Source organism: Microtus pennsylvanicus, chromosome 12 (genome assembly GCF_037038515.1).
Source record: "Microtus pennsylvanicus isolate mMicPen1 chromosome 12, mMicPen1.hap1, whole genome shotgun sequence".
NCBI lineage: Eukaryota > Metazoa > Chordata > Mammalia > Rodentia > Cricetidae > Microtus > Microtus pennsylvanicus.
The window spans coordinates 61260146-61283198 of record NC_134590.1 but is presented as its reverse complement, the minus strand read 5'-3'; the positions used below and the strand labels follow the sequence as shown (position 1 = coordinate 61283198).

Here is a 23053-nt window from a genome sequence, read left to right as displayed (position 1 = left end):
GTCTTTACAGTTAGGTCCAGGCATGCATCGTGAGATCCTCCAGAGACTAGCCCGCTCTTTCCCATCTTGGCCTGGCCCTCAGCAGTCTTCTTTCTATCTGTGTGAGTTCTTCCCACTGGGATTCTTATCTGAGAATCATACAATTCTTGTCCTTTGGTGACTTAGCCTGTGTCCTCAGGGTTCACACAAGTGCTAACGTGTCAGAATGCCCTTCCTTTTGAGACTTGATGCTGTTCCACTGGGATGAACTGTGTTTGCCTTTCCACATCTGACTGTGTGTCCCAGCGTCCAATCTGCAGCTGACAAATCAGAAGCTAGGTAGTACCTAGGTACCAGCCTCTGGGGTGGGCACTGGGTTCAGGGGACACTCGCTTCCCTTTAGAGCCGACCTCACCCTCATCGCATTTCCCGCCCAGCAGCCCGTGGTGTGCTTCCTCCATACTCTAACCACATGCTAGTTCACTCAGACTGGCTGTTTCTGCTCCTCACCCTACACTAGGTTGAGCCAGGTACCTATACCACTCAGTCCTACTTTAGAACTCATAGGTGGGAAGCATTGTTGTTGTCGTGTGTGTGTGTGTATGTCTCTTCGTGTGTGACTGTCTATATGTCTGTCTCTGTGTGTGTCTGTGTGACTATATATGTGTGTCTATCTCTCTCTGTGTGTATGTGTCTTTGTGTCTGTCTATCTGTGTACGTCTGTTTGTCTGTGTGTGTGCCTCTGTGTGTCTGTATGTCTGTCTGTCTGTGTGTTGGGGTGGGTGGCTAAGACAGACAGATGACTGATTGGCTGTGTTTGCTGAAGGTGCCAGAGATAGAAGGACAATGAGGAAATTAGACTACAAAATGGATTTTCCAGTTCTATGACAGATGGGGAAACTGAGGCAAGGGGTAGGTTCGCACAGCTGTGAAGCCAGTTCTGTGCTCTGTGCTGTCTGTGTTTTTGCAGAGGTCTTTGAAGGGCGAGCAAGCGAGCTCTATCTTCTCTCCGGCAGAATTAGCTTCTGCTTCATCAACTTTCTACCCGCTTTTCTTTTTTTATAAAATATGTGCTTTTGGAAAGAAAAATTGCAGAGAAATTGTAAAAATAAATTACGGCAAACACCCTGTAAGCCATCTCATTGGGCACACTAGCTGCTGATGTCTTGTTACGTTTGCTCTTCTGCTCAGCACATCTCATTTGGCTCATGGCTTCGGTGGCAGGAAATTCAGGAGGCATCGTGCTGGCACCTGGTGAGGGCCCAGCTGTGTCACTGCATGGTGGCAAAGCAGAAAGAAAGCCAGGAGCTGGACAACTGCATTAGCATCTGGTCACATGGGTGGTCTGGTGTCATGGCAGTCAGTCCCATGAGAAATGCATCAATTCTTTGCAGAGTAGAGTCCCCATGATCCACTGGGCCACAGGCAGCTTCTACCACCTTGGTATTATTAACTATTTATTAACTGGGGAGTGAGCTCCATCTCAGGACAGGTTGCTCACGGTGTCCTGGACCTCTTTCCCTCCTTTCCTTGGAGGTCCCGGTTAGGCTCCACACCATGGCTGTCTGTCTGTCATGTTTCTCCTTCCTCTGTCCTTTATTCTAGAATGATCTTTACCTTCTGTTCTTTTGCTTTTGCCTAACGTTTCTGATGTGCTTGAAGAATCAAGATCTGTGTGCTCGAGGCATCAGGTTGGGCTGAGTCTGTAGGCTTGCGTTGGCTGCCGTGAAAATTCCCTAGCAGGGCTCAGCATGCACCCTGAGGTAGAAGAGGAAGGACATTCCTATAGGTGGGATGGCCCAATCCCTTCTGCCAAACTGCCTTCACCAAGAGTATCCCAGTGAATACCTACACAGAAAGGGGCACAAGGCCCCTTTTCCACACCCAGGGGCCTGCTGGGCACTGGCGTCTGAGCTGATGCCAGGGCTCTGTGATGCCTGATCCCATTGGAACCTGCCTAAGTGTACTTTGTGTGCAGCAGCTAGTGGCCTGGGGGCTTCATCCATGCTCTGACCAGGCAGGACACTGGTCTGAAGAGAGGAAGGTGTCAGTGTCCTAGTGCTCGGATCCCGGAGGCCTGTGCCTGTAGATTTCCAGTCTACTCCTGGTTTGCCTTTTGTCCAGTTGCTTGTCATGGCCCTGTTGATTCAAGAAGGAGCTGGAGTGTGGACTGTGTTGTCATGGCAGCTGCTGAGTGGACTGCATCTTGTCACACAGGGAGAGGAGTCCCTTCTGGTTTTAGCCTGGCTGATGGGCTGGGAAGGGTGTGTGCTGGGGGGCAGCAAGGTGGTGGCTTCCTGCCTGGGGCAGCTGTTGCTGGACTCAGAAACAGGGTGTGGTAGAGAGAAGCCCTTGGAAGGGGAAGCGTAGACCCTAGCCCTTCAGATGTTACTCATTTAATACCTTGACCACCTACCAAACAGACAAGAGACCCCCTTATCCTGCATTCAAGGCTCCCCTGGGCTCCTCCTGCCTCTGCTGTCTCCTGGCTACAGGGCTCTAGCATCTGCCCTTGCCTTCTTCAGCTTCTTGTTATCATTTGAAGGTTGATGTGACTGTCGTTCCCTAGAGAGGTCCTCTGCCTCTTGTACCCCGTGCCTTCAGGCAGCCGGGAGCTCACCTCCTCCCCTCTCCACACTGTACTGACCATAGTCAGCCTAGCAGGTTACTTATGTGTCTATCACCTGCCCCGTCCTTAGCCTATGAGTGACATGTAAGATGAGACTATGGACACCTTGTCTGTAGTACCGTGCCTAGCTCCACAGGCCCTCCCTGCATTGCTGAGAGCAGGAGTGTGTATTCTGCATAGAGGAGGACATCTGCCTGAGGAGCTCCGCTGTCCAGGTTCAGGGCTCTATTCCACTGTGGCTAAGACCTATGGGTTCCTTAGGGGTCCTGGGCATTACTCTAAAGGGGAGTTGTGTGGCGCACTGTCCCGCAGTGGCATTGGTTGAGGTGAGGAGGAGCACAGGTGGGTTGACTTCCAGGGCATGCACAGCAAAGGAGCATGGGGACAGGCAAGGGGGTGGGACTGAGGGAGGGCTGTGTCCATGCTGAGTTCTCAAAATGCAGAGATGAGGGATTTCCTCTTGTTCTGGGAGGGCTCATGAATACGCAAAGATGGCCATTTGTACAGGGGACCCAGGGCAGGAGGGCAGGGATTGAGGTCAGTGATGGCAGTAAAGTGTGAGGAGAGAGTGCTGCAGGTACTGATCTCTGATCTCTGGCTCTGGTTGATCCAAGCCTGAAGGTCACCTTGATGAAAGTAGGAAGAAGGATGCTAGGGGGTGGGGCACACTCCAGAGGCTTCCCTGATTGCCAGCTTCTGCCCCGCTGTAGACATCTAGTCAATATGAGTTCCTGACATAGGGTGGCCCCATCTAGTCTGACTGTTGTCCCTAGAAGAGGAAAGGCAGATGGTAGATAGAGCCAGGAGGTCATGGTATGGCCATGGGAGTGGTACAGCCACAGGCCAAGGACAGTCCGATGGCCTGTGACCAACAAGGCCGGAAGGAAATGGGGAAAGGCCCTCCCTAGGTCACAGAGGAGATGCGGGCCTGGCATTCATCAAGTTGGTGCCTTTGCTCTCTGGAGCTGTGGGGGAATCAATGCCTGTTATTCACGGGACGTTGTGCCAGTTGGCCTGGATATGGACAGGAACTGACAGAAGAGGCTTGCCCTGAGGATCAGCCACGCCCCGGCACATCTCCTCAGCCTCCCGCAACCCAAGTGGGCCACATCCCTGATCTACACGTGGACAGATAGGCCCCAAGAAAAGGTCATAGGGTGCTGGGTAAGAGAATGAAATGGCAGAGCTGAGGCAGTGGGTTTGCTGCGGTGATTGAGAAGACAGCAGTGAGCCGTTCCCTGGCTTTGAGAGTATGTGGGTCTCCCAGGGAGGTTGACGGGGTCCAGGCCTTAAGAGAGGGCTGACATTCCTTACCAGAGCCTAGGCAAAGTCTCAGGCTCCTCCGATCCCGAGTGTGTTTGTCCATAAAGAGCCATTGATGTCTTATATACTTTAAAGACACATTGAAAAATCTCTGTGGTGTCGTGTTTCTGGTACCTGAATTTACTTGTTTTAAGCCACGTTCAAAAGTGAAGATGTAGCCAGGCAGTGGTAGTGAACACCTTTAATCCCAGCACTCAGGAGGCAGAGGCAGGCAGATCTCTGTGAGTGTGAGGCCAGCCTGGTCTAAAAGAGCTAGTTCAAGGAAAAAAAAAGGTGAAGCTGTTAGCCTAGTTGGAGGCTGCCTCAGCTGAAAATACAAAACTCAAATGCTCCAAACCCTGAACTTTTGGTGTTCCTGCTCGATGCCACAAATGGAAAATTCCACAGCATGCACCTTCATTTTTGTGCACAAAATTATTTAAAATATGATGTCAAGTTACCTTCAGACTGCAGAAGAGCAACGTAAGGCAAATGAATCTGAAGTCTAGGCCAGGGTCCCCTCCATCCCATTATACATATGCAAATATCCTGAGTTCAGGTGTACTTCCGAAGTCAGTGGAAGTCACGACACTGGGCATCAGGTTGTGGTGGGCTGTGTGAAAATGCAAATAAGGGATTCTTAGGGTGGGACACTTCCCAGCCCATCAGTAGAGCGAGAGCGAGAGCGAGAGCGAGAGCGAGAGCGAGAGCGAGAGAGAGAGAGAGAGAGAGAGAGAGAGAGAGAGAGAGAGAGAGGAGTTGGATAGCTACACCATGATACCGAAGCCTTTGCTTCCTTCAGCAAATGCTTCTCTCTCAGAAACTCAGGCTCCTGTGGGTCTGACTGGTACCTATGTGCTGGTAGGGTACAGGCAGCAGTCGTGGACTCTGGCATGAGGCCAAGTATGGAGAGTAGGTAAAGTGTCCTGGTGGGATGGGGTGGGGTGGAGGCTCTACTGTGGGTTTTTGTAAACGGCTCACTTCTTCCCTTGAAATCTTGCTCTTCAGACTGTGGCCCCCACCCTGCCAGGCCAGCTGTGGGGGTTGGGATAGAATGTTCTGCACTGCAGGTAGCGACCCGTTCTCTGGCATAAAATCAGTTTAGTGGGTCGCGGCAGCAGGCTTTACATAAGAAGTTGAACTGAATAGGAAACAGCAGAGCACATCTCTCACAATAAGGACAAGTGTGGCTTTGAGGGGACCCGGCACACACTTAATGTCGCATTAGCCAAACCATTACTAAGTATGGGAGGCTGGGAAAACAAACAAACAAACAAGCCAACAAACAAACAAGCCAACCAGCCCTGCAACCTGCAATTGTCATCTTAGTTGGAAAACAGGAGAATCACAGGTGGGTAAGAACACTGAGACAGGAGACTGCCCAGGATCATGTGACAGAGCCCTCCCCCCAAGTGCTGTCACGGACACTTACAAGAAAGGGGAGAGTACAGACAGCTCCATAAGGAAGGAAAATCACCCCAGAGGCAGAGATGGGAGTCAGGCAATCATAGCAGCTTGGAGAGGCAAGGATGGAATCTCCCCTTGAGTGTCCAGAGAAGCCTGGTCCTACCTACTCCTGAACTTCCCGGTGACCCCTCACTTGGCCTCTGGTCCCTAGAACTGTTATACTTAGTACCTAGTCAGCAATGATTTGTCCCGCGTGACCCAGGACACTGATATACCTACAGCAGAACAGTCCAAGGTCACAGGCATTCACTGACAACAAATTCTTTTTGTTTAAAAAAAATGTATTTACTTTACGTATATGAGTGTTTTGCTTGCTTGTAGTATGTATGTATATGCACCATGTAGATGCCTGGCGCCCACAGAAGTCAGAAGAGAGGCTTAGATCCCCTGAAACTAGAGTTACAGATGGTTTTGAGCTACTCTTGGGTGCTGGGAACTCAACCCAGGTAATCTGTAGGAACAGACAGTGCTCTAAACTGACGAAACGTTTCTCCAGCCCCAACGGCAAATTCTTATCACTTGTGAGGATGTGCAGTGGGCTGGAGATGAGCTGCTCCTGCTGGGTGTGTGGGACCTCTGTTCCTTCTCTCACCATCCTCCTAGGTCCACAGGCTGCCTCACGTGTCCTGCCACAGTCACAGAGGCATAGCAGGAGTGGCCAGACTTGCTTGCTCAGGCTTGGAAGGGGAATGGGTCACATGGTCACTTCTGCCCATGAGCCATGGTCCAGACCAACCACATGAACTTGCTTGTACAGAGTCACAGGACAGGAAAACACTCCTAATAGTGAGAGGCTGTGGGTTCTACAGTAGTGAACTCCACCCACTGCAGGTAAATATACACGTGTGTGTGTGTGTGTGTGCACGCGCGTGCACATGCGCGCGCTGTTTGCAGTGTGCAGGTCCATTTGTGTGAGCAGTTTGGAAGCCACTAGCCAATGACAGAGGACATAGTGCAAGAGGCTGAGGGCCCCTCACTGTACTCTCAGGGTTTAGAGATGAGAGATGTGAGGAGAGAAGTTCTATCTCTCTGAGACCTTCTATATTAGCACAGAAGGTTCCATGGAGCGCAGGAATAGTGCCTCAGCACATCTCCCTCACATCCTCATCCCAAAGCCTCAGGAAGAAAATGGGGCATATCCTGGAGGATCTGGGGCAGGGGAGTATTCTTCCCCAAAGCCCAGGCCAACTTTCCCTCATCCCTCAAGCAAACATATCCCTCGGAATGGAGTATGCAGGTTTCACATTAGCTTAAGCCAATTAGCTGGAGGTGGGGCTTCTCTTGCCCAGTCACACAATTGAGAATGGACAAGCAGGGAGACTGTGTGCTATGGCTGGTGGGGAAGGCATGGTGGCCGATGAGGCAGTCACTGGTGAGCAGAGACAAGGTGCTTCAGCACACGGGAGGCTTAAAGATGCTCCTGGGTCTATGTCACACCGTCTGTTGTCCCACTCAGAAAGCTAGAGCTGTGGTCCACCTTCCAGAGGACCCTGCTCTCTCCAACACAAGGTGCATGGGGCAAGATGTAGACACATAACTCCACCCCCAGCCAGGACTCAACTCTAAGGCTGGGATTTCTCTCTCCTCTCCTTCTCTTTCCTCACAGACCCTCCTTCAGGAGCTCATTTGTACCCTAGCTGTAAGCATCACTGATTCCCAGAGCCAGACTCCACAGGAAGGTCAACGGTGACAATCTTTGCCTCCTTCCCCTCCCTGCGTCCCTGTTCCTGTCTCTGAGGCCACTGTCCATGGCAGTTATTCCTATGATGGGGAGATGCAGACAGAGTGTAGAAATGAATACCAGGTGTAGAGATCACAATCCCCTATGCATTCCCTTTCTCAATGAGAACCAGGCATGTGGGGAACCAGGCGGGCTGAGCTTAACCTGTAGCATTCCCGGGATAGCCTGCGCACAAGGCACTGACCTCAGCATGCCCAGACTGTCACTCTTTCCACTTGGCATTCCCATATACAGGGAACCGGAGGCCAGGCTCACTATGCCTAGGTTATTTCTCTTTCCACTTGACATTCCCTGTCTCTTAATAGTCCAACAGCTCTGGAAAGCGGGGCTGTAAACATTTATTTGTGCCCCTTAGTGGTGCTGTTAAGGCATCTGGGAACACTGGTACAGGCTGTGACCCCTACTACCTAGAGCCCCGAGGGGTTGTAAACTCACTGTCCTTGGCACAAACCCAGGGGCTAGCAGTTATGCCACCCTGCTAGTGCCTTGTCAGAGTTCCCTTTCCGGATACTGAAAAACAGGTGCATCTCTGGAGCAGCAATGTGGCAGGATGCTATTTCAGTGTTCCAGGAAGGGCTTGGCTTTGCCCTGCCTTGGCCTTGGGGGTGGTAGTTGCCACGTGACTCTCTGGCATGTGATTGGGAGATGTGTCAGCCACAAATGCCACAGAGGCTCTCCACTCTCCCAGATGCCACCTGAGTCTCCACATTGCTGGGCCTAGGCTTGGAAGGAGCGCTACTGGCACTTCCGGAGGAGGCCACTCCATGGGGATGCCTGGAGGAGGGTCAGGTAAAGCTCAGAATAGCTGTGTGTTCACTCCAGTCAGCCAGGGAGGAAGACTCAGCTTCTAGCGAGAAGGAATGATCTTGAGACCCATGGTTGAGCTCGGAGGGTGGAGCCTGAGTGAAGGGAGTGCTATCCAGCTTGGTGTCTCGTGGTTATGGTGAAAGCCAACACCTATAGGTGTCAATCATGTCAATCATATATAGGCTCGGGGGACTTTCACAGTGTGTGGGATGAGGTGGGTGACCCCTTTTTATAGATGAAGAAACTGGGGCTCACAGGAAGGAAGGCCAGCCCCTCTGACCTATGTTTGAGGTGGAGTCGCTGGGCTGTGGATTCTCTGTGCCTGCTCCCTCCTTCCCCAACCTCTGTCTCCATCAGTCTTTCTTTTCTTTAAAGTGGTGGTTATCAAAGGGGTCTTGCTGTTCCTCAGGACACATTTAACGGTGTCTGGAAGTACTGTGGTGGTCACAGCTGGTGAAAGGATAACTAGTATATGGGAGAAAGGGTCAAGGCCACTGTGACTGTTCTGTAGTAAACAGGCCCCACTGCATTGACAGTTACACCAAGGAAGCCAGTCAATAGGGATTATAATAGGAACGTCCCTTCTCCTGGTATGGGGATGCCATGCCTCTGAGATTAAGGCATTAAGTCTAGAGAGCTGTGTGTTGGTAGGAAGGCCTGCAGGGTGAGCATGGTGGGACAGGTCTGGGGGCCCAGAGAGAAGGGGAGATTGGAAAGAAGCTGGACCCACAATAGAGGTCTGAAATTGCCTGCAGTTGTGCAGGCTTCAGGGTAGCCATCTCTGGCCAGGCTTGTGCCTCTATTAACAATGCTCCCACCCTCCTATGAGAACCAGGCACAGTGCCTAGCAGATCTCTAGGGAGTAGGATCCAGGCATCCTTCTCTGGCATCTCTGCCTGACCCTGATCTGTAGGGTCTTTCCAACAGCAAGGACCCTAACCCATATCCTTGTTCCCTGGATGTTGGTGCAAACAACACACGCTTGATATTTGTCTTAGGGTTGCTATTGCTTTGACGAAACACCAAGACCAAAAAGCAAGTTGGGAAGGGTTTATTCGGCTTACACTTCCACAACACTGTTCATCATCAAAGGAAGTCAGAACCTGGAGGCAGGAGTTGATGCAGAGGCCTTGGAGGGTTACTGCTTTACTAGCTTGCTCCCCATGGCTTGCTTAGCCTGCTGTCTTATAGAACCTGGGTTCTTATAGAACCCGGGACCTCCAGCCCAGGGATGGCACTACCCTCAATGGGCTTGGTCCTCCCCCATCAACTACTAATTAAGAAAATGCCTTACAGCCAGATCTTATGGAGGCATTTTCTCAATTGAGGTTCCCTCCTTTCAGATAACTCTAGCTTATGTCAAGTTAACATAAAGCTATTTTGCATAATATTGCACTCCCAAAAGAAAAAGCAGTGGCTACTCCACCAGATGGTCCAAGGAAGGAGTGCTCACTCCTGGCCTCAGTTTGGCTGGATTGGGCCCGGTGGCTGGTTCTTAGTACCCTGCTTCCATGCTATTCTGAAGATACTGCGGATGCTGGAGCTGGGGACATGTGACCATGTCCATTTTCTAAATGACTGTCTTATCTGTGGGGAGCCGATGCATTCAGCTTACCCATCGCAACGAGCAGACAGCAATAGCAAGAACACAGCACCACATCCCACCCTGGGACAACTGCAAACCACACCACTGCTCCTCAGAAGAAGAAGCCGGAAGGAGACTACAGAGAGCCGGCATCTGCTGAGACACTCAGCGCAGGGGAGAGGCCATTCTATTTATGGAAAGTTGTAGAAAGAGCTGAAATGCAAAGGCTAAGATTAAAAATAATAAGATAAATATTCATTATCTTGGATTGGGTGACAGTTTCTTAGAAATGACTCCAAGAGCATGAACCATGGAGGGAAACCCAGAGAAATCAGGCTTTGGCAGAGCTAAAGCCCTTGGTGCTGCAAAGAGCCCTGTGAAGCAGCCATGGTGCCACTCGAAGGGTGACAGGGGAGCCACCTGTCACAGGTGTGACGGGAAGCTCTCAAAGCGGTCACAGCTGGTAGCCAGCTCAAAACTAGGCGGAGAAGCCTGTGTCTCCAATGCAGACCTCTAACTGTATTTAACAGCACCAACCAGGCACAGGCCAATCAAAATGAAGCAGTACCCAACCTTCACTAGAATGTTGGAAATAAGGGGTTGGAGCCTCCCAGGGTTGGAGGTGAAAGCAACCATGTCCCGAAGCAGCTTGAGCTGAATAAATCCCTTCCTTAGAGCTCTGTAGGCACTCTGGACATTGATTGTGAAGATAGGGCCTCCCAGGACAGGTGTGGCTTCCACATTAGGAGAGGATATCACTGTGTAGTCTCACCTTACTATGCACCTAGAATCAGAATGGCCACCAACAGCACAAGGCACTGGGGACTGTCATGTCCTTCAACCCTTGCTTCTCTGTGGGTCTCTAACAACAGTGAACTCATGTAATTACAAGATATTTTTGTCTCCATGTCTCCGGAAACTGGCCTGGCCAGGACTGGTCAAGCTGGCAGGCCGTGACGGCGTGTTGGTGTACCCTTGTCCACCCTTTATTAACCTCGTGCTCTGTGACTGGACCCTGTTGGCATGCTCAAGTTGCCCGGAAGCCTACTTCTTAGGCATGGCCTGTCAGAACCTCAGCCCGGTTATAGGTCAGCTTTCCAGGTTCCCAGCCAGCAGTTCCGATCTCAGCTTTAATTAGTTGCTCAGGAAATGCCTTCCTAACACCAGCCTTCCTTGGACCCACTGAAGAGGACATGAGAAGAGCCAAGAAGTCAAGGGGAAGGAGTCAGAGGGCTAGGGAACCAGCCTTCAGGGGAGCATCAAGGCCCATCCCTGCCTGTTTGTCTCAAACTGTATGGCCTTGTAGGTTACAGCACCCTCTAAGCCTTAGATCCCTTAGATGACCTATAGGTGACACTAGTTGGTGGCAAGCCAAACTGACTGCCAAGTGTGTGCTCACACCCAGCAGGCACATTTGAAACTTGGGTGTCATCTCATGACCTGAACGAGCCCATGCCGGTGATGACCAGTCTGCTCCAATCCAGTGCATTTATTTGTTTCTACATCAGTTCTCACATAGACCAGGCTGACCTCAGACTTGCCGTGTACTGGAAGATGACCTAGATGCTCTTGAGGGCTAGCATTTACATGTGCATGCCACCACACCCAATTTATACAGTACTGGGGGCCAAACCCAGGCTTCGTGCATTTTAGCTGAGCGAGCACTAAACCGGCTGAGCTGCCTCTCCAGCCCTGAGCTGATCATTTTAGGGCTACTGATTCAGGGGCGCCCTGAGTTTGGGCCACTTATCCCCTCATCACTTTGTGTTGAACTCAGGGCCAAGACTTTCAGGACCATTTGGGCTGCATGAAGGCTTACAGCTGGTCTACTGCACCCACCAGACTGGGTGCTATCTGCTGGCCACCTATCTCCAGAGGCCTGGTCGGGAGTTGGGAGCAGCTAAGTTATAGCCAGGATATACCTATTTCATGTTCCCACTCAAGAAGGAGCCCATCCGGGGAAACAGAGCCGGTTTAATCAAATATTGGCATCCCTGAGTTAGGTTGTGGCAGAATGACCCAGGACTGGACCAGTTGTGAGGAGGTGATTGATTGCCCCAGATGCACTTCCTGTTTCCTATTAGATTTGAGGAGTCTGTGTGGGCAGTTGCTGCTGCTGCTGCTTCTGCTGCTGAAGCACAAGGTGATGTGACATGGGGACACACTGGGCAGAAGCCACAACAGGCCTTCTGCATGGCTTGGATACTGATGATCTGGGTGGGGGCAGATGGCCACATGTCCCTGATCTGCACGCTAGTGAGAGCAGATGCCCTTGGTCCTGAGAGGCTGAACTGTCTGGCAATGAAAGGCCATCCTGCATGTTATGGTGGCTGACGATGTTGACCGCTGCTTGAGGCTGCAAGAGATAGGGCTGAAGCTAGTGTTCCTTGGGAGCCATGGCCAGATGGAGCAGCTAAGGCTGCTTCTCAACTGTGTTCTTCCCAGACCTTGCCTCTGGAGGAGACCATCTCAGTTGTTTCTCTCTATCAACCCCCCATCATGGGCCAGCCCTGTATAGCCACTGTCGTGTGGACATTCCCTAATGAATGGCAATGGGTGGATCACAAGGGTGCTTTTGACTCTGTCACTTACAACGTTGGTGTTTAAGATTTCTGTAGCTCTGCCAAAAGATGCCAGAGACGGGGTGACTTCAGAAACATAGATCTGAAGGCTAGAGTCTGAGATCTGGGTGTGGGCAGGTGGGGAGAGCCTCTGCAGCAGGGCTGTTGGGTGAGCTTGGGTAGATGGTGTCATCTGTATGTCTCTCCATGGTGTGTGAAGGTGGAGGATCTGCTGCAGGAGGCTGGCCTGAGTGTGGCTGCTGTGGACAAGGGATGGGGCTGCTGAGGATGCTTCTGGGGAGCAAAACCCCCTTTTCCAGAAAGCAGCACCTAGGTCTTATGTTTGCTCATCCAGGCGTTTTAGGGTCATACCTAGCCACAATGCCCCTGGTGCAGTCCTACACAGTTCCCAGTGACTTGACTTGAAGAAAAGGCAGACCCACAGACAGACAGAAATGCTGGGTTTAGGTGGACCGGGCTTTCTCATTGAGAAGGCTCAGCACCCCAGAAACTCAGCATGGTTATTATATAGAGTTGAACAGAGAAGTGGGGTTATTGCCCACGGATGAACCAAGCGACAGGGTTATTATAGAGAGATGAACAAGTAGTGGGGACTTCAGCTAATCTCAACAGGAATAGTCGCTATAGGGAACAGTTTCCAAGCTGTAAGCATCTAGGGGAGAGAAAGCTATGGTGGACATTTTCTGCACACATTTATCAACATTTTCACTTGAGATTCTCCCACTCCAGGCAGACGCAGGTTAAGATCATTCCTGGTAAGCCAGCTCGTGGGCTACACAGATTATTAGAAATGGGCTAGTCCAGGTGCGAGAGTTAGCTGAGAAAAGGCTAGATATAATGGGCCAAGCGGTGTTTAAAAGAAAAAAGAAACATTTTCACTTGAGCCAGGAGGGAAGGCTCTGCCCTTTTCCCATGGGATAGTACTTTGGCACCTGACATGGCTATACCTATGTTAACAATACATATTCATTCAGGACCTCACATACTCCGGGCTTCCTCTGTCCCTTACAACCTGGGGGATTTGTTACAACCACCAGAGACCCTGTACTCTTCCCACCCTGTCCCTGGGCATCTACACCCAATGATAGCGTGTTGTTCATGTCCTGCAACACAGATGAAGCTGTCCTCTGCAGGTTGTCGTGGATTTTGGTGTGTTCAGGGCTCCTTCAGAGTCTTCACAGCCCTGAGACACTGGTTGACACCATGTGCCCCTGGAAGGGCATGGGTATGGTGGCAGAAGTGGGACACAGACAGGTCAGTTCACAACCACCCACAGGGATCCAGGCCAGCATGCAAAGTGTGATTTCTCCTGTCCCAGAAGGTACTTCCCAGCCCGAGCCTCCATCCCATGTCACTTTTAGAGGCTCTCCTGCCTACCGTGGGTTCACCACACTGTGATATCGGCTTTCCACCTAGAGCGTCCTCCCAGCTCATTGTCACAGAACCACCTGAAAGGGAGAGGGACTTAGACATCACACCCCTCTCTGTGGATAAACCAGAGCCACGGGACCGAGAAATACCTGGTCACAAAAACCTCGCTTCGTATCTTTAGAACAAAGAACACTCAGGAACCCCAGAGCAGCCGTTTGTGTTTCAGCAGCAGCTGAAAGACTCTCCAGAGCTCCCCTGGCCACTAGAGTGTGACAGCCATTAACAACCCTCGCTTTGGCTGACCCGCCTTTTCTACCCCTCCTCCTACCCTAGAAAATAGAAAGTATAATCAACCCGGGCTTCTGACTTCTAGCCAGGTCCGGGCCCCTCTTCAAGGCAAGGATGGAACACAGTATGGGAGTCAGGCCATGCAAGGGAATAAAGTGTTGAAAAGACTCAGGGATTTCAGCACGGCTAGTGCTTGGCCATGCAGGTCAAACAGGAGTTTGGCTGCCCCACAGCTCATGTGCCTGATGTAGCCCCTCCTGCCATGTGTGTATGTGGTGTCCCGCTGGCACATCTATCTCTGCCAGTGATTTCCAGACCAGCCTCAGACCCACACTGAGTCATTCTCCTAGGTGGGACCACACCCAGCCTCTTCTATAGGAGGTGGTTGGCCATTTATGGTGAGGTGGGGTCCACACTGGAGCATGTCCAGGACCAGGACCTTTTGCCTTGCTCACTGGACCATACTGGTCTTCCAAGGTCCAGTATGGTTCATTGCATTGGATAAGGTCTGAAGTGTTGATCAGGAAAATTAAGGAAAGAAGAGGGGAACTGTTAATGTCCTTAGGGTCACGGCACTGGCCCTGCAGGCATGACTTACACAGGGAAGTTGGCAAGTTTGCAGAGTTCCCGATGACTGGTATCACTGAAGGATGGGCCGGTGACTGGGCAATGGGAACGGCAAGGCAGAGCTTTTAGACAGCATCCTTGCTCGGGATCCCATGGATAACATATACACATGTGACACATGGTGCCGCCCCCAGGTTTGATGAGGAGGGACGGCAGGACTTTGAGAACCTAGAGTATTCACTTAGCCTTTCAAGGAATGTATGTGGGCCCTGTCGCAGGCATTGCGATCCCTTAAGAGATAGTTTCCCTTTACTATAATCCCTTCCTGACCCAGCCTATAGCATCTCTGGCCTCTGAGCCCAGGAGGGAGCTTTGTCCCCAGATGCCACCTCTGTCAGACACCACAGGGCGCTTCTCTACCTCAGTGTGACCTTCAGAATTCTTCAGACTAGCCCCAGTTTGCAGGTTTATACAAACAGGCTTTGAGAGTCTAGCCATTTATCCAATATCATTCAGCCGACTCTTTCTCGGCTTCTCCAGGCTCTAGGGCAGGTGCCCAGCTGGAGTCTAGCTGTGGGGATAAGAGGTGTGAGTTGCAGTGAAGTCCTGTGGGTGCTGTCCTCACAGATAGAGTTAAAGTTGACGGTCTCCATAACCTGTTCTTTTTACTCTGACAAGGCTCCCTGGCGCTGGGGGTTCATTGTCACAGGGCTTAAGTATAAGTAGTCACAGCCTGGTGTGACTGATCCCTACCACTTGAGTTGACACTTCCTGTTATTATCACAGTAAGAGGTTGTTAACCACCTATTAGAGCCGATCTAGAAATTACGGGGCAACAATCCTGCACACTTGTGTTTAGGCCTTGGGTGTAGCATTTCCTTGCAATTGACAGAAAGGGCAGAGTTCCCAGCATGGCTTTTCCCTGTTGTCACATCTTGCAATGCTGTAATATGTGCATTAGGACCTCTGGGACAGCATTGACATACACCATTAACATGTCTGTGACTGAATTAGGTTCCATGCTCGTTTTGTAGGTCCTGTGGATTTAGACAGATACTATGACATGCCTCCACCTTTCCAGTGTTATCAGGCTGCTCTTAGAGTTTCCCAGTTCATTTCCCTCTCCCAACCCTAAACTGGCTCTAGAGACCATGTTGGCCTTGAACTCACGGAGCTCTGGCTGAGTGTGCCTCAAGTGCTTGCATTAGAGGCGTGCGCCACCTCACCCGGCAGCCACTTACCAACTGTTGCCAGGTTTGCCTTTTCCAGAAAACCGTGGTGGAAATCATGGGCTGCAGCATTTCCAGATTGGCTGCTTTCCCTTGGTGACATGTGTTTACGGTCCCTCCGTAGCTCCTCAGGGATCGGCATCCAGTTCTGCTTAATGCTAAGTCACCTTCCATGCCCAGGGGTTTTCTCTACTGCCCTGCTGGAGGCATACAAGAGACTTCTGCCTCATCTCAATCCCGCAAGTCCATCATGACAGGCTTTGAGTCACTTGACTCCTTCCAAGGCCTTCCCTGTCCGGGCAGTTGACAGACAGATGGCAGTGACCCTCTAGCATTCAGATGCCATGCCCAGGTGCCTGCAGTCAGGTGTGAAGGCCTGCCAGCCTGGGGAAATCCTGGAGAACTTTCCAGAGGCAGGGGCACAGGGGTTTGCTCTTAAGGTGGAGGTGGAGACCCAGAGGCCTTCAGCTCAGGCTCTAAGGAGCCCGTGCATATCCAGGAATGACTAGGAAGCCCAGAAGAAACCACCAGCTGTGATTCTGTGAACTAGAGCTGGGGTTGGCAGGGGATGCTGGAGATTGACAGGCCCTGAAAAGTGAGCATAGATGCCTAGAAATGAAGCTGGTGTCTGATGAAGCTGGGAGTGTGGGTGCCTTATCAGCTGCTCCTTTGGGAGATGCCGGGATGCTTCACCTCGGACCAAGATGCTCAAGGGTTTCATTCCTCGGCTCTACTGACTCTAGGCCCCAGATCAGCCTCCTGGGAGGGAGCAAGCCTTCTGTCCTGCGAAGCCCCTTCCTCCCAAGTTGGACTCCTGTGGAACAGGATGTAGGGTTTCAGGCCTTGAGTGATGCCTGCTCTCTCAAATGCAGCCCAGAGAGAGGCCCTCTGATGGGACAGACATAGTCAGGTCCCAGCCATGTATCCAGCCAAAGTCACTGGGATAAACAGCTATGGGATGATTTGGACTCACCAAAGACATTTAAAAATTCTGGGTCCCCTGGATTATTGGCCCTCTTATGAGCCTCAGGATTGCCTCCCTGCCCCCTCCTGATTGGTCTTTCCAAGTCTTGGCATGGCTGACCATGTCCTATTCAGCTGCTTTTGGCCTCAAGTTCCTTGCTTGTGAGGTAAGCACCATGTTGGCTTCACAGGGGTGTCAGGAGGGCTAAGCAGACCCCTCAGGAGGGTGCTGAAAAGAAGGCTACAAGTTACACTGTTGTGTTCCCTGGTGACTGACTTCACAGCGTCTGGCCTGGAGCCAGGGAAGGGGGAATCTGTGCCCTGCCCAGCCCAAGCCAAGCAAGGACAGAGATGTCTGCCTCAGAGGCGCCTAGGTCTTTGTCGGCTTTGTTCGGGGAGTTTATTAGTTGAAAAGATTGCTTTTTCTTAACAGTTATGTGCCCCTGGTTTCCAGGCTGTCTTTGACCTTCAAGGACAGCTTGTTCAGCTTTGCTTCGTGGTTTTAGGGTCACTGGATGAACCACACCAAATCCCTGCATCCTGAGTACTCCTCCTCTGCCAGCATTCAGCTCCCTGTCATTGTCCCCCCTCCTCTCATAGATGCCCAATGCCACACGGGACAGTCAGGGACTCTTCTTTCCTGATGTCCTCCTATCTGTCTGACTCTGTCTTGTTGTCCACAAGTAGCTGGAGATGGCCTGATTCTGCCTGCTACTCTGAGAAGCACTGACAGGGTGGAATGAGAAGGAAGCAAGCAGGCTGGGCAGGTTGCTATTACCTCTCCGTGGGTACACTTGACCTTGCTAGTCCACAACTGCATCAGGTTCTAGGGCTGAATCCTACTAGGGGCAAAAGATGTGCACGTCAAATCTGCAACCAGTTCACTAGTCTAGAGGGATGCTTAGCAGGCTTTTCCTGGCATCCCTCTCTTGGCCTAGCTCAGCTCTCCTTCTAACCACCAGAGGGCAGCACCACTACCAGATCCACAGCTCCAGGCAGCTCTAGTGGGCAGAGTGGGATCGGGCCAGCAAATCCACACTCTTAATATAGCTCTACCCTCAAACCAGATGCATTTCCAGTAACTTAGGAACTGGTGCTGGGATGGAATTCAGGGTCTTTGCAGGCTAGGCAAGTGCTGTGCTTCTGAGCCACACCCAGCCCCCACATAGTCCTGAATACATGGTGGTCATTGTTATGGAAAACATCAGTGTTTGCTGGGCTGGTTGCTAAGCAAATCCTTCTGCCCTTGATCCTGGTTTCCCCCATGACCAGGGATGTGAGCAGAGGGTGGGTGGTTGGAAAGGACAGATGGAAGGACAGATCGAAGTCAGAGGGTGGGTGGATGTGCAGGACAGATGGAAAGGCGGGGGTGGGGGGCTGGGGGTGAGTGGAGTAGGATGGACAGGAACTCTCTCAAAGTCACACCCCACAAGAGGCAGAGCTGAGACTGTATCCCAGACCAGCTCACCCCACAGCTTATGGGACCCCAAAATCTGAAGATGACTTCTTGCTCACCTTGGCTTTGAGCCAGATTCAGGCTTATAATCCCGGCCTTGTCTGATCAAGAGAAGATGCTGCCCATTGTCCTTTGTGTACCAAACTGGGAGGGCATAAACGTTCTGGAGCACTGCCCCACCCTGTATCTCTGAGCCACACAGGACTAGAGTGACTCACACGGATGACCCCCGCTGGACCAGCCATGTACAGCTGTGAGCATTGACATAGCCCAAAGCCCTGGCAGCACGGAGTCTCTCAAAGTCCGGCTGAGTCAGAGGCCCTGGCTCTCTGGCCTCCTGCCATCTTTCTATAGTATCGGCGGATATTTCTGATCCAGTTCAGTAGTGAAGGGAGAAGGGGCAAGTGTCATGGAAGTTCCACCATGGCCAGGCCAAGGTGCTGGCTGGGAGGATGTGGGCATAGAGACCAGCTGCCTGTGACAGCAAGGGCTGTGGGCTGCATCATGCTGCTGCTGAGGGGCCACCACTGTTACTGAGGTCTTCAGACTAGCATAGGTCACAGAGGTGGGAAAAGTACTGTGGAAGAGGGAGGGTGAAGGGAACCCCCAGAAGCTATTGGCCTGGGTAAGCTGAAGTGGCACCTCGAGGTAGATGTCTGAGTGACAGGTTAGAGGCTTCTATGGCCGGTCCGAGGTGGGAGACAGAGGCAGGCAGCAGCTGTAGGTGAGCAATCCCATTTTGGCCTTGTTGGATCATGCTGCAAAGGTGTGCTTTAGCTGCCAGGATGTCACTAGAGATAACACCTGCCTTCTGCATGGCTGGCTGTGGCACAGGGTTGTGTGGTGGAAGGAGCTGGGTTCTCTGGCTCGTGGCTATAGGCCATGGATCCCCACCCTGCATCTGTAGTCCCTGGGCATGGCTCTGCATTGTTCTCAGCTTGATGGTTCAGACAGTAGCTGGCTAAGATTACTCTTGTGGACCGCTGTTGCAAGTGGTAGATCCTGCCCATTGCAAGGGGAGAGGGGCAAATGGCTAGTGTGCTCCACTCTGTCCCCTCTATCACTGTCACTGTGTGTGTGTGTCCTGTGACTGCAATAATGAAGGTGAACAGCCCTGGAGGACTGAAGCTGGGCAGGTTATGCTGGGCTGAAATTGAGGCTGTGGCTGTTCCTTCCATAGCTGCATGTGGAACCCTCATGTCACCTTTGCTGGTTTCTGAAGATGCCAGCTCTCATGGCTCATGGTCCTTCCTCCCTAAGACTAGCTACACTGTGTCTCTCTGACCTCTTTCTTAATCATGTGTCAACTGACTACCCAGGAAATGTCCTTTGATGATATTAGGCCATGCTGGACAGCCAATGGCCTTTCCTTGGCCTCTTCACTCCCTGTCTGAACTTCAGAGACCCCATGTCCCATACACGGCCATAATGTCCCAATATACATCTGGGTCCATTGCTGGAGTGGCAAGTCTATGCATCAACCGAGTGTGTGGCCTCTCTAGGCCAGGGCCTGGTAGTCCCTTCCTTCTGGCCACAGACCCACATGATCCCTGTATGGCAACCTGGGACCTGTGGCTCTTTAGTTCCTCTAGTAAACTCAGTTTTGCTTTAGTGTAAAAACTTGAGAGTCTCCTGGATACTTCCCTGTTACAGGGCTGCTGAGGGGCAGACGTGAGGCTTCCATACCATGGCCCAGCATCCCATGTGCTGGCATCTGCAGGTGCTTTAGTAGGCCACAGGTTCCTTCCTGGTGCCTGGTTGTGCCTGGTCTTAGGACCACAACCCTGGCTCTTGAACTGGTGGTCTCCAATGCCTCCTTCAACTGCCTACCTGACTGTGGTTGACTCTTGCGGGTTATTGACAATGTTTAGTCTGGTGTTTTGGGACCCGAAGGAAATGTGGGACCATTTCTCAGAGGGATGCAGCTGTCTGAAGAAGAGGCTAAGGGTCCCAGGGCTGCAGGGCCACTGAGATGTCTGGTTGGTGATGTCCCTCTGAGACTCTGGGTGTCGACATTGTACTGGATGAATATAACAAGGGTTAGTTGCTCTTTCAGAGGGAACGATGGTTGCCTTGCTACTCCAGGAGTGCACAGAGATATGTTGGGACATCATAGATAAGTATGCAGCCATATGGATACGACAGCTCCCCGAGTAGAGGAGCCACAGAGCCCACAGTGGGTTTACCAGATGATCTTGGCCCTCAGAACTGTCACCTGTCATACAACTTGAATGTCACTTAACCCCAGAGGAAAGGAGGGGATGACCATTCACCTCATGCTATGTGGGTCCAGTGCTGAGGGTGAGGGCATGCCAGGAGGCCTCCTGTTTGCTCTCCCTGTGCTGAGTGTCCCTCATTTTAACCTGGCTTCTTTCTCCCTGCAGTATCGCAGTCCCAGGCTGCTCATGACCCCCTGGAGAAGCCAGCCAGCACGGCGATCCTGTGCAGCACCTGTGGGAATGTGTGCAAGGGCGAGGTGCTGCGCGTGCAGAACAAGTACTTCCACATTAGGTGCTTCGTGTGCAAAGGTGAGTGTGTACTTGGCCTTGTGCTTGGCCATAGAGTACCCCGAACTGGGCTTCCCAGCCACCCTTCTCGCTTTCTGGGTCTGGAAAGCTCTCTGGCCACACCTGAGCATCTGTAGAGTCCTGAGCCTGTGTCTTTCCAGAATACTGTCTAGTGTGACAAAGGAGTACTCCCAGGGAGATAGGGAGACTCTGGGTCTGCAGGGGTGGAGGCATGAAGCTAGCCCAGAATCAGAGATGCCAATCCTGGAGCCACTGGGGCACTGCACAGAGTGCCAGCGGCCTTTGCTGGCTGTGCAAAATCTGTAGCAAGCAGTGTTCAGGGGGGATTGCTGCACTGATGCTGCCTCCCTCCTGCAGTGGCCCTGTTAACGTTCTAAATGAAAGTCACTCATTTTTCCTTGCTTATAAAAAGTAGCCTAAAAAACACAGTAAACTTAAATAATACCAAGAAGATAAGAAGAGGGCCTGAAGCTGTGTGTGCAGCCTCTCCAGCGGGTGTGCCTGTGTGCGTGGCCTCTCCAGCAGGTGTGTCTGTGTGCAGGGCCTCTCCAGCAGGTATGCCTGTGTGCAGGGCCTCTCCAGCAGGTGTGCCTGTGTGTGTGGCCTCTTCAGTAGATGTGCCTGTGTGTGAAGCCTCTCCAGAGGGTGTGCCTGTGTGCACGGCCTCTCCAGCGTGTGTGTCTGTGTGTGCGGCCTCTCCAGAGGGTGTGCCTGTGTGCACGGCCTCTCCAGCATGTGTGTCTGTGTGTGCGGCCTCTCCAGAGGGTGTGCTTGTGTAAACGGCCTCTCCAGAGGGTGTACCTGTGTAAACGGCCTCTCCAGCGTGTGTGCCTGTGTGTGCGGCCTCTCCAGCGTGTGTGTCTGTGTGCACGGCCTCTCCAGCATGTGTGTCTGTGTGCACGGCCTCTCCAGCGTGTGTGTCTGTGTACACGGCCTCTCCAGAGGGTGCACCTGTGTGCGTGGCCTCTCCAGCGTGTGTACCTGTGTACGTGGCCTCTCCAGAGGGTGCGCCTGTGTGCGTGGCCTCTCCAGAGGGTGTGCCTGTGTACATGGCCTCTCCAGAGGGTGCACCTGTGTGCGTGGCCTCTCCAGTGGGTGTGCCTGTGTGTGCAGCTTTTCCAGCACACCTGTCTGTGTTTGAAACCTTCTCCTCTGCCCTGCATTTCATGTGCATGCTGGGGACTAAGCACACCTTCCCCCCAACATCTAAGAAATGTGAGAAAAAGTACTCACAGGGTGCAGTACTGGACATGGTGTATAGTCTCACAGAGCTGGTAGTGTTAAAGGGATAGTGTTTTGGAGCCCACGGATGCATCCCTGCAATTTGGGCAAGTACTATGCCCGTACCCTCTGACTTGGCAGTGATGATTTCCATGGCTGTCTGGAGACTGACACTGCCTTCATCACATTGACCTTCAGTGAGGGTAGAAAGAATAGTAGTCAAATCCTTGGGACATAGAGGTCTATAGGGAGCATCCAGAGGCTTCCAGAAAGGAGTCCATTGAGGAGGTACATTTGGCTGTACCTTGAAGATAGACATTTGCCAGACAAGAATAAAGCTGCCCTAGATGGGAGGTGACCCCACCAAGTCAGCTGTGTGTGGGAGAAGGGAGAGGGGCTGGTGACTGACCTTAGAGAAAGGATGTAGAACTAGGAGCATCTAAGGGTTTGATTCCAGGTCCTCTCTGGCCCCTGAGCCTATAGAGGTGACTGGGCTTCTGTTTGAGGAGCACCTACCCGCTCCACTCTGGTCCCCTGGCCCAGCTACAGCGTATAAAGAAAGTCCTGGTGTTGAAAAGAGAATCTTCTGCAGAAGGGGCCACCCCCAAAACACCCCTGGTGCTGTCAGTTTTGGATGGTCAGCCTCCACAGGAGAAACATGGCCTGTGGGGTAGTGACGGGAAACAGCCTGGGCTAGCTCTTACTGGGTCTCATTCTGGGACCCTGAGGGATCTGCCTTCAGCTGAGCCAGACACCAGCCTTCAGAGGCCTCATCCTTGGGCACCAGCAATGGCTCTAAGTGGTGTCCCAAGAGCCACCAGGTTTGAGGGCGTCATGGGCATCCCTGATGCTTTCTCACAATGACACCCCATCTTTCTAGCCCCTTCCCCACTGTCACACATGATAAAAACTCCAGAATCCTTTGTGATAGCCACCCCAGGACTGTGACTGGGGCTGCTTGAGAAAAAAAAGCGATGACATGGGCACCTCACTCCCAATATAGCCAGGAAAGCCTGCGCCGCAGACTCCACAGAACGGGTGTTAGTCGGGGGCTGGAGGGCCAGCCTATGCTGTCATCTCACACAGTTCCAAACCACCCATCCCCAGAGAAAAGGACATGTCAGCTCTGGGGGACTTTCCTACAGAGAGCAGCAGCCACTATCTACAGCCTGGATGCAGAACCCCAGAACCTGCAGAAAAAGCTAGGTGTGAGTGTGCATCGGCTTAGCCCAGCACTGGTGAGTAGGCAGAGGCAGGAGGATTCCCTGGAGCTCACCAGGCAGCCAGCGCAGCTGAATCTGAGAGCCCCTGTTTCAAAAGAAAACATGGAGAGCGGCC

The 23053-nt window shown here is 52.1% G+C and overlaps 1 protein-coding gene across 31 annotated transcripts in view; it reads left to right on the top strand.

Moving 5' to 3' along the window:
- The window catches only part of Ablim2 (actin binding LIM protein family member 2), a 123791-nt gene that overhangs the window by 20734 nt on the left and 80004 nt on the right, over positions 1 to 23053 (top strand). For 20 of the 31 annotated variants that reach the window (XR_012907296.1, XR_012907300.1, XR_012907306.1 and 17 more), the window contains exon 2: positions 20351 to 20494. Coding sequence is in view for 16 of the 31 variants with exons in the window: in XM_075943780.1 (XP_075799895.1) it covers positions 20351 to 20494 (144 nt within the window). In the remaining 15 variants the exon portion in view is untranslated. Of the gene's footprint in view, positions 1 to 7820; positions 7908 to 20350; positions 20495 to 23053 lie in introns of those variants that run through there. The other 11 variants (XM_075943794.1, XM_075943793.1, XM_075943787.1 and 8 more) reach the window with 1 other exon arrangement.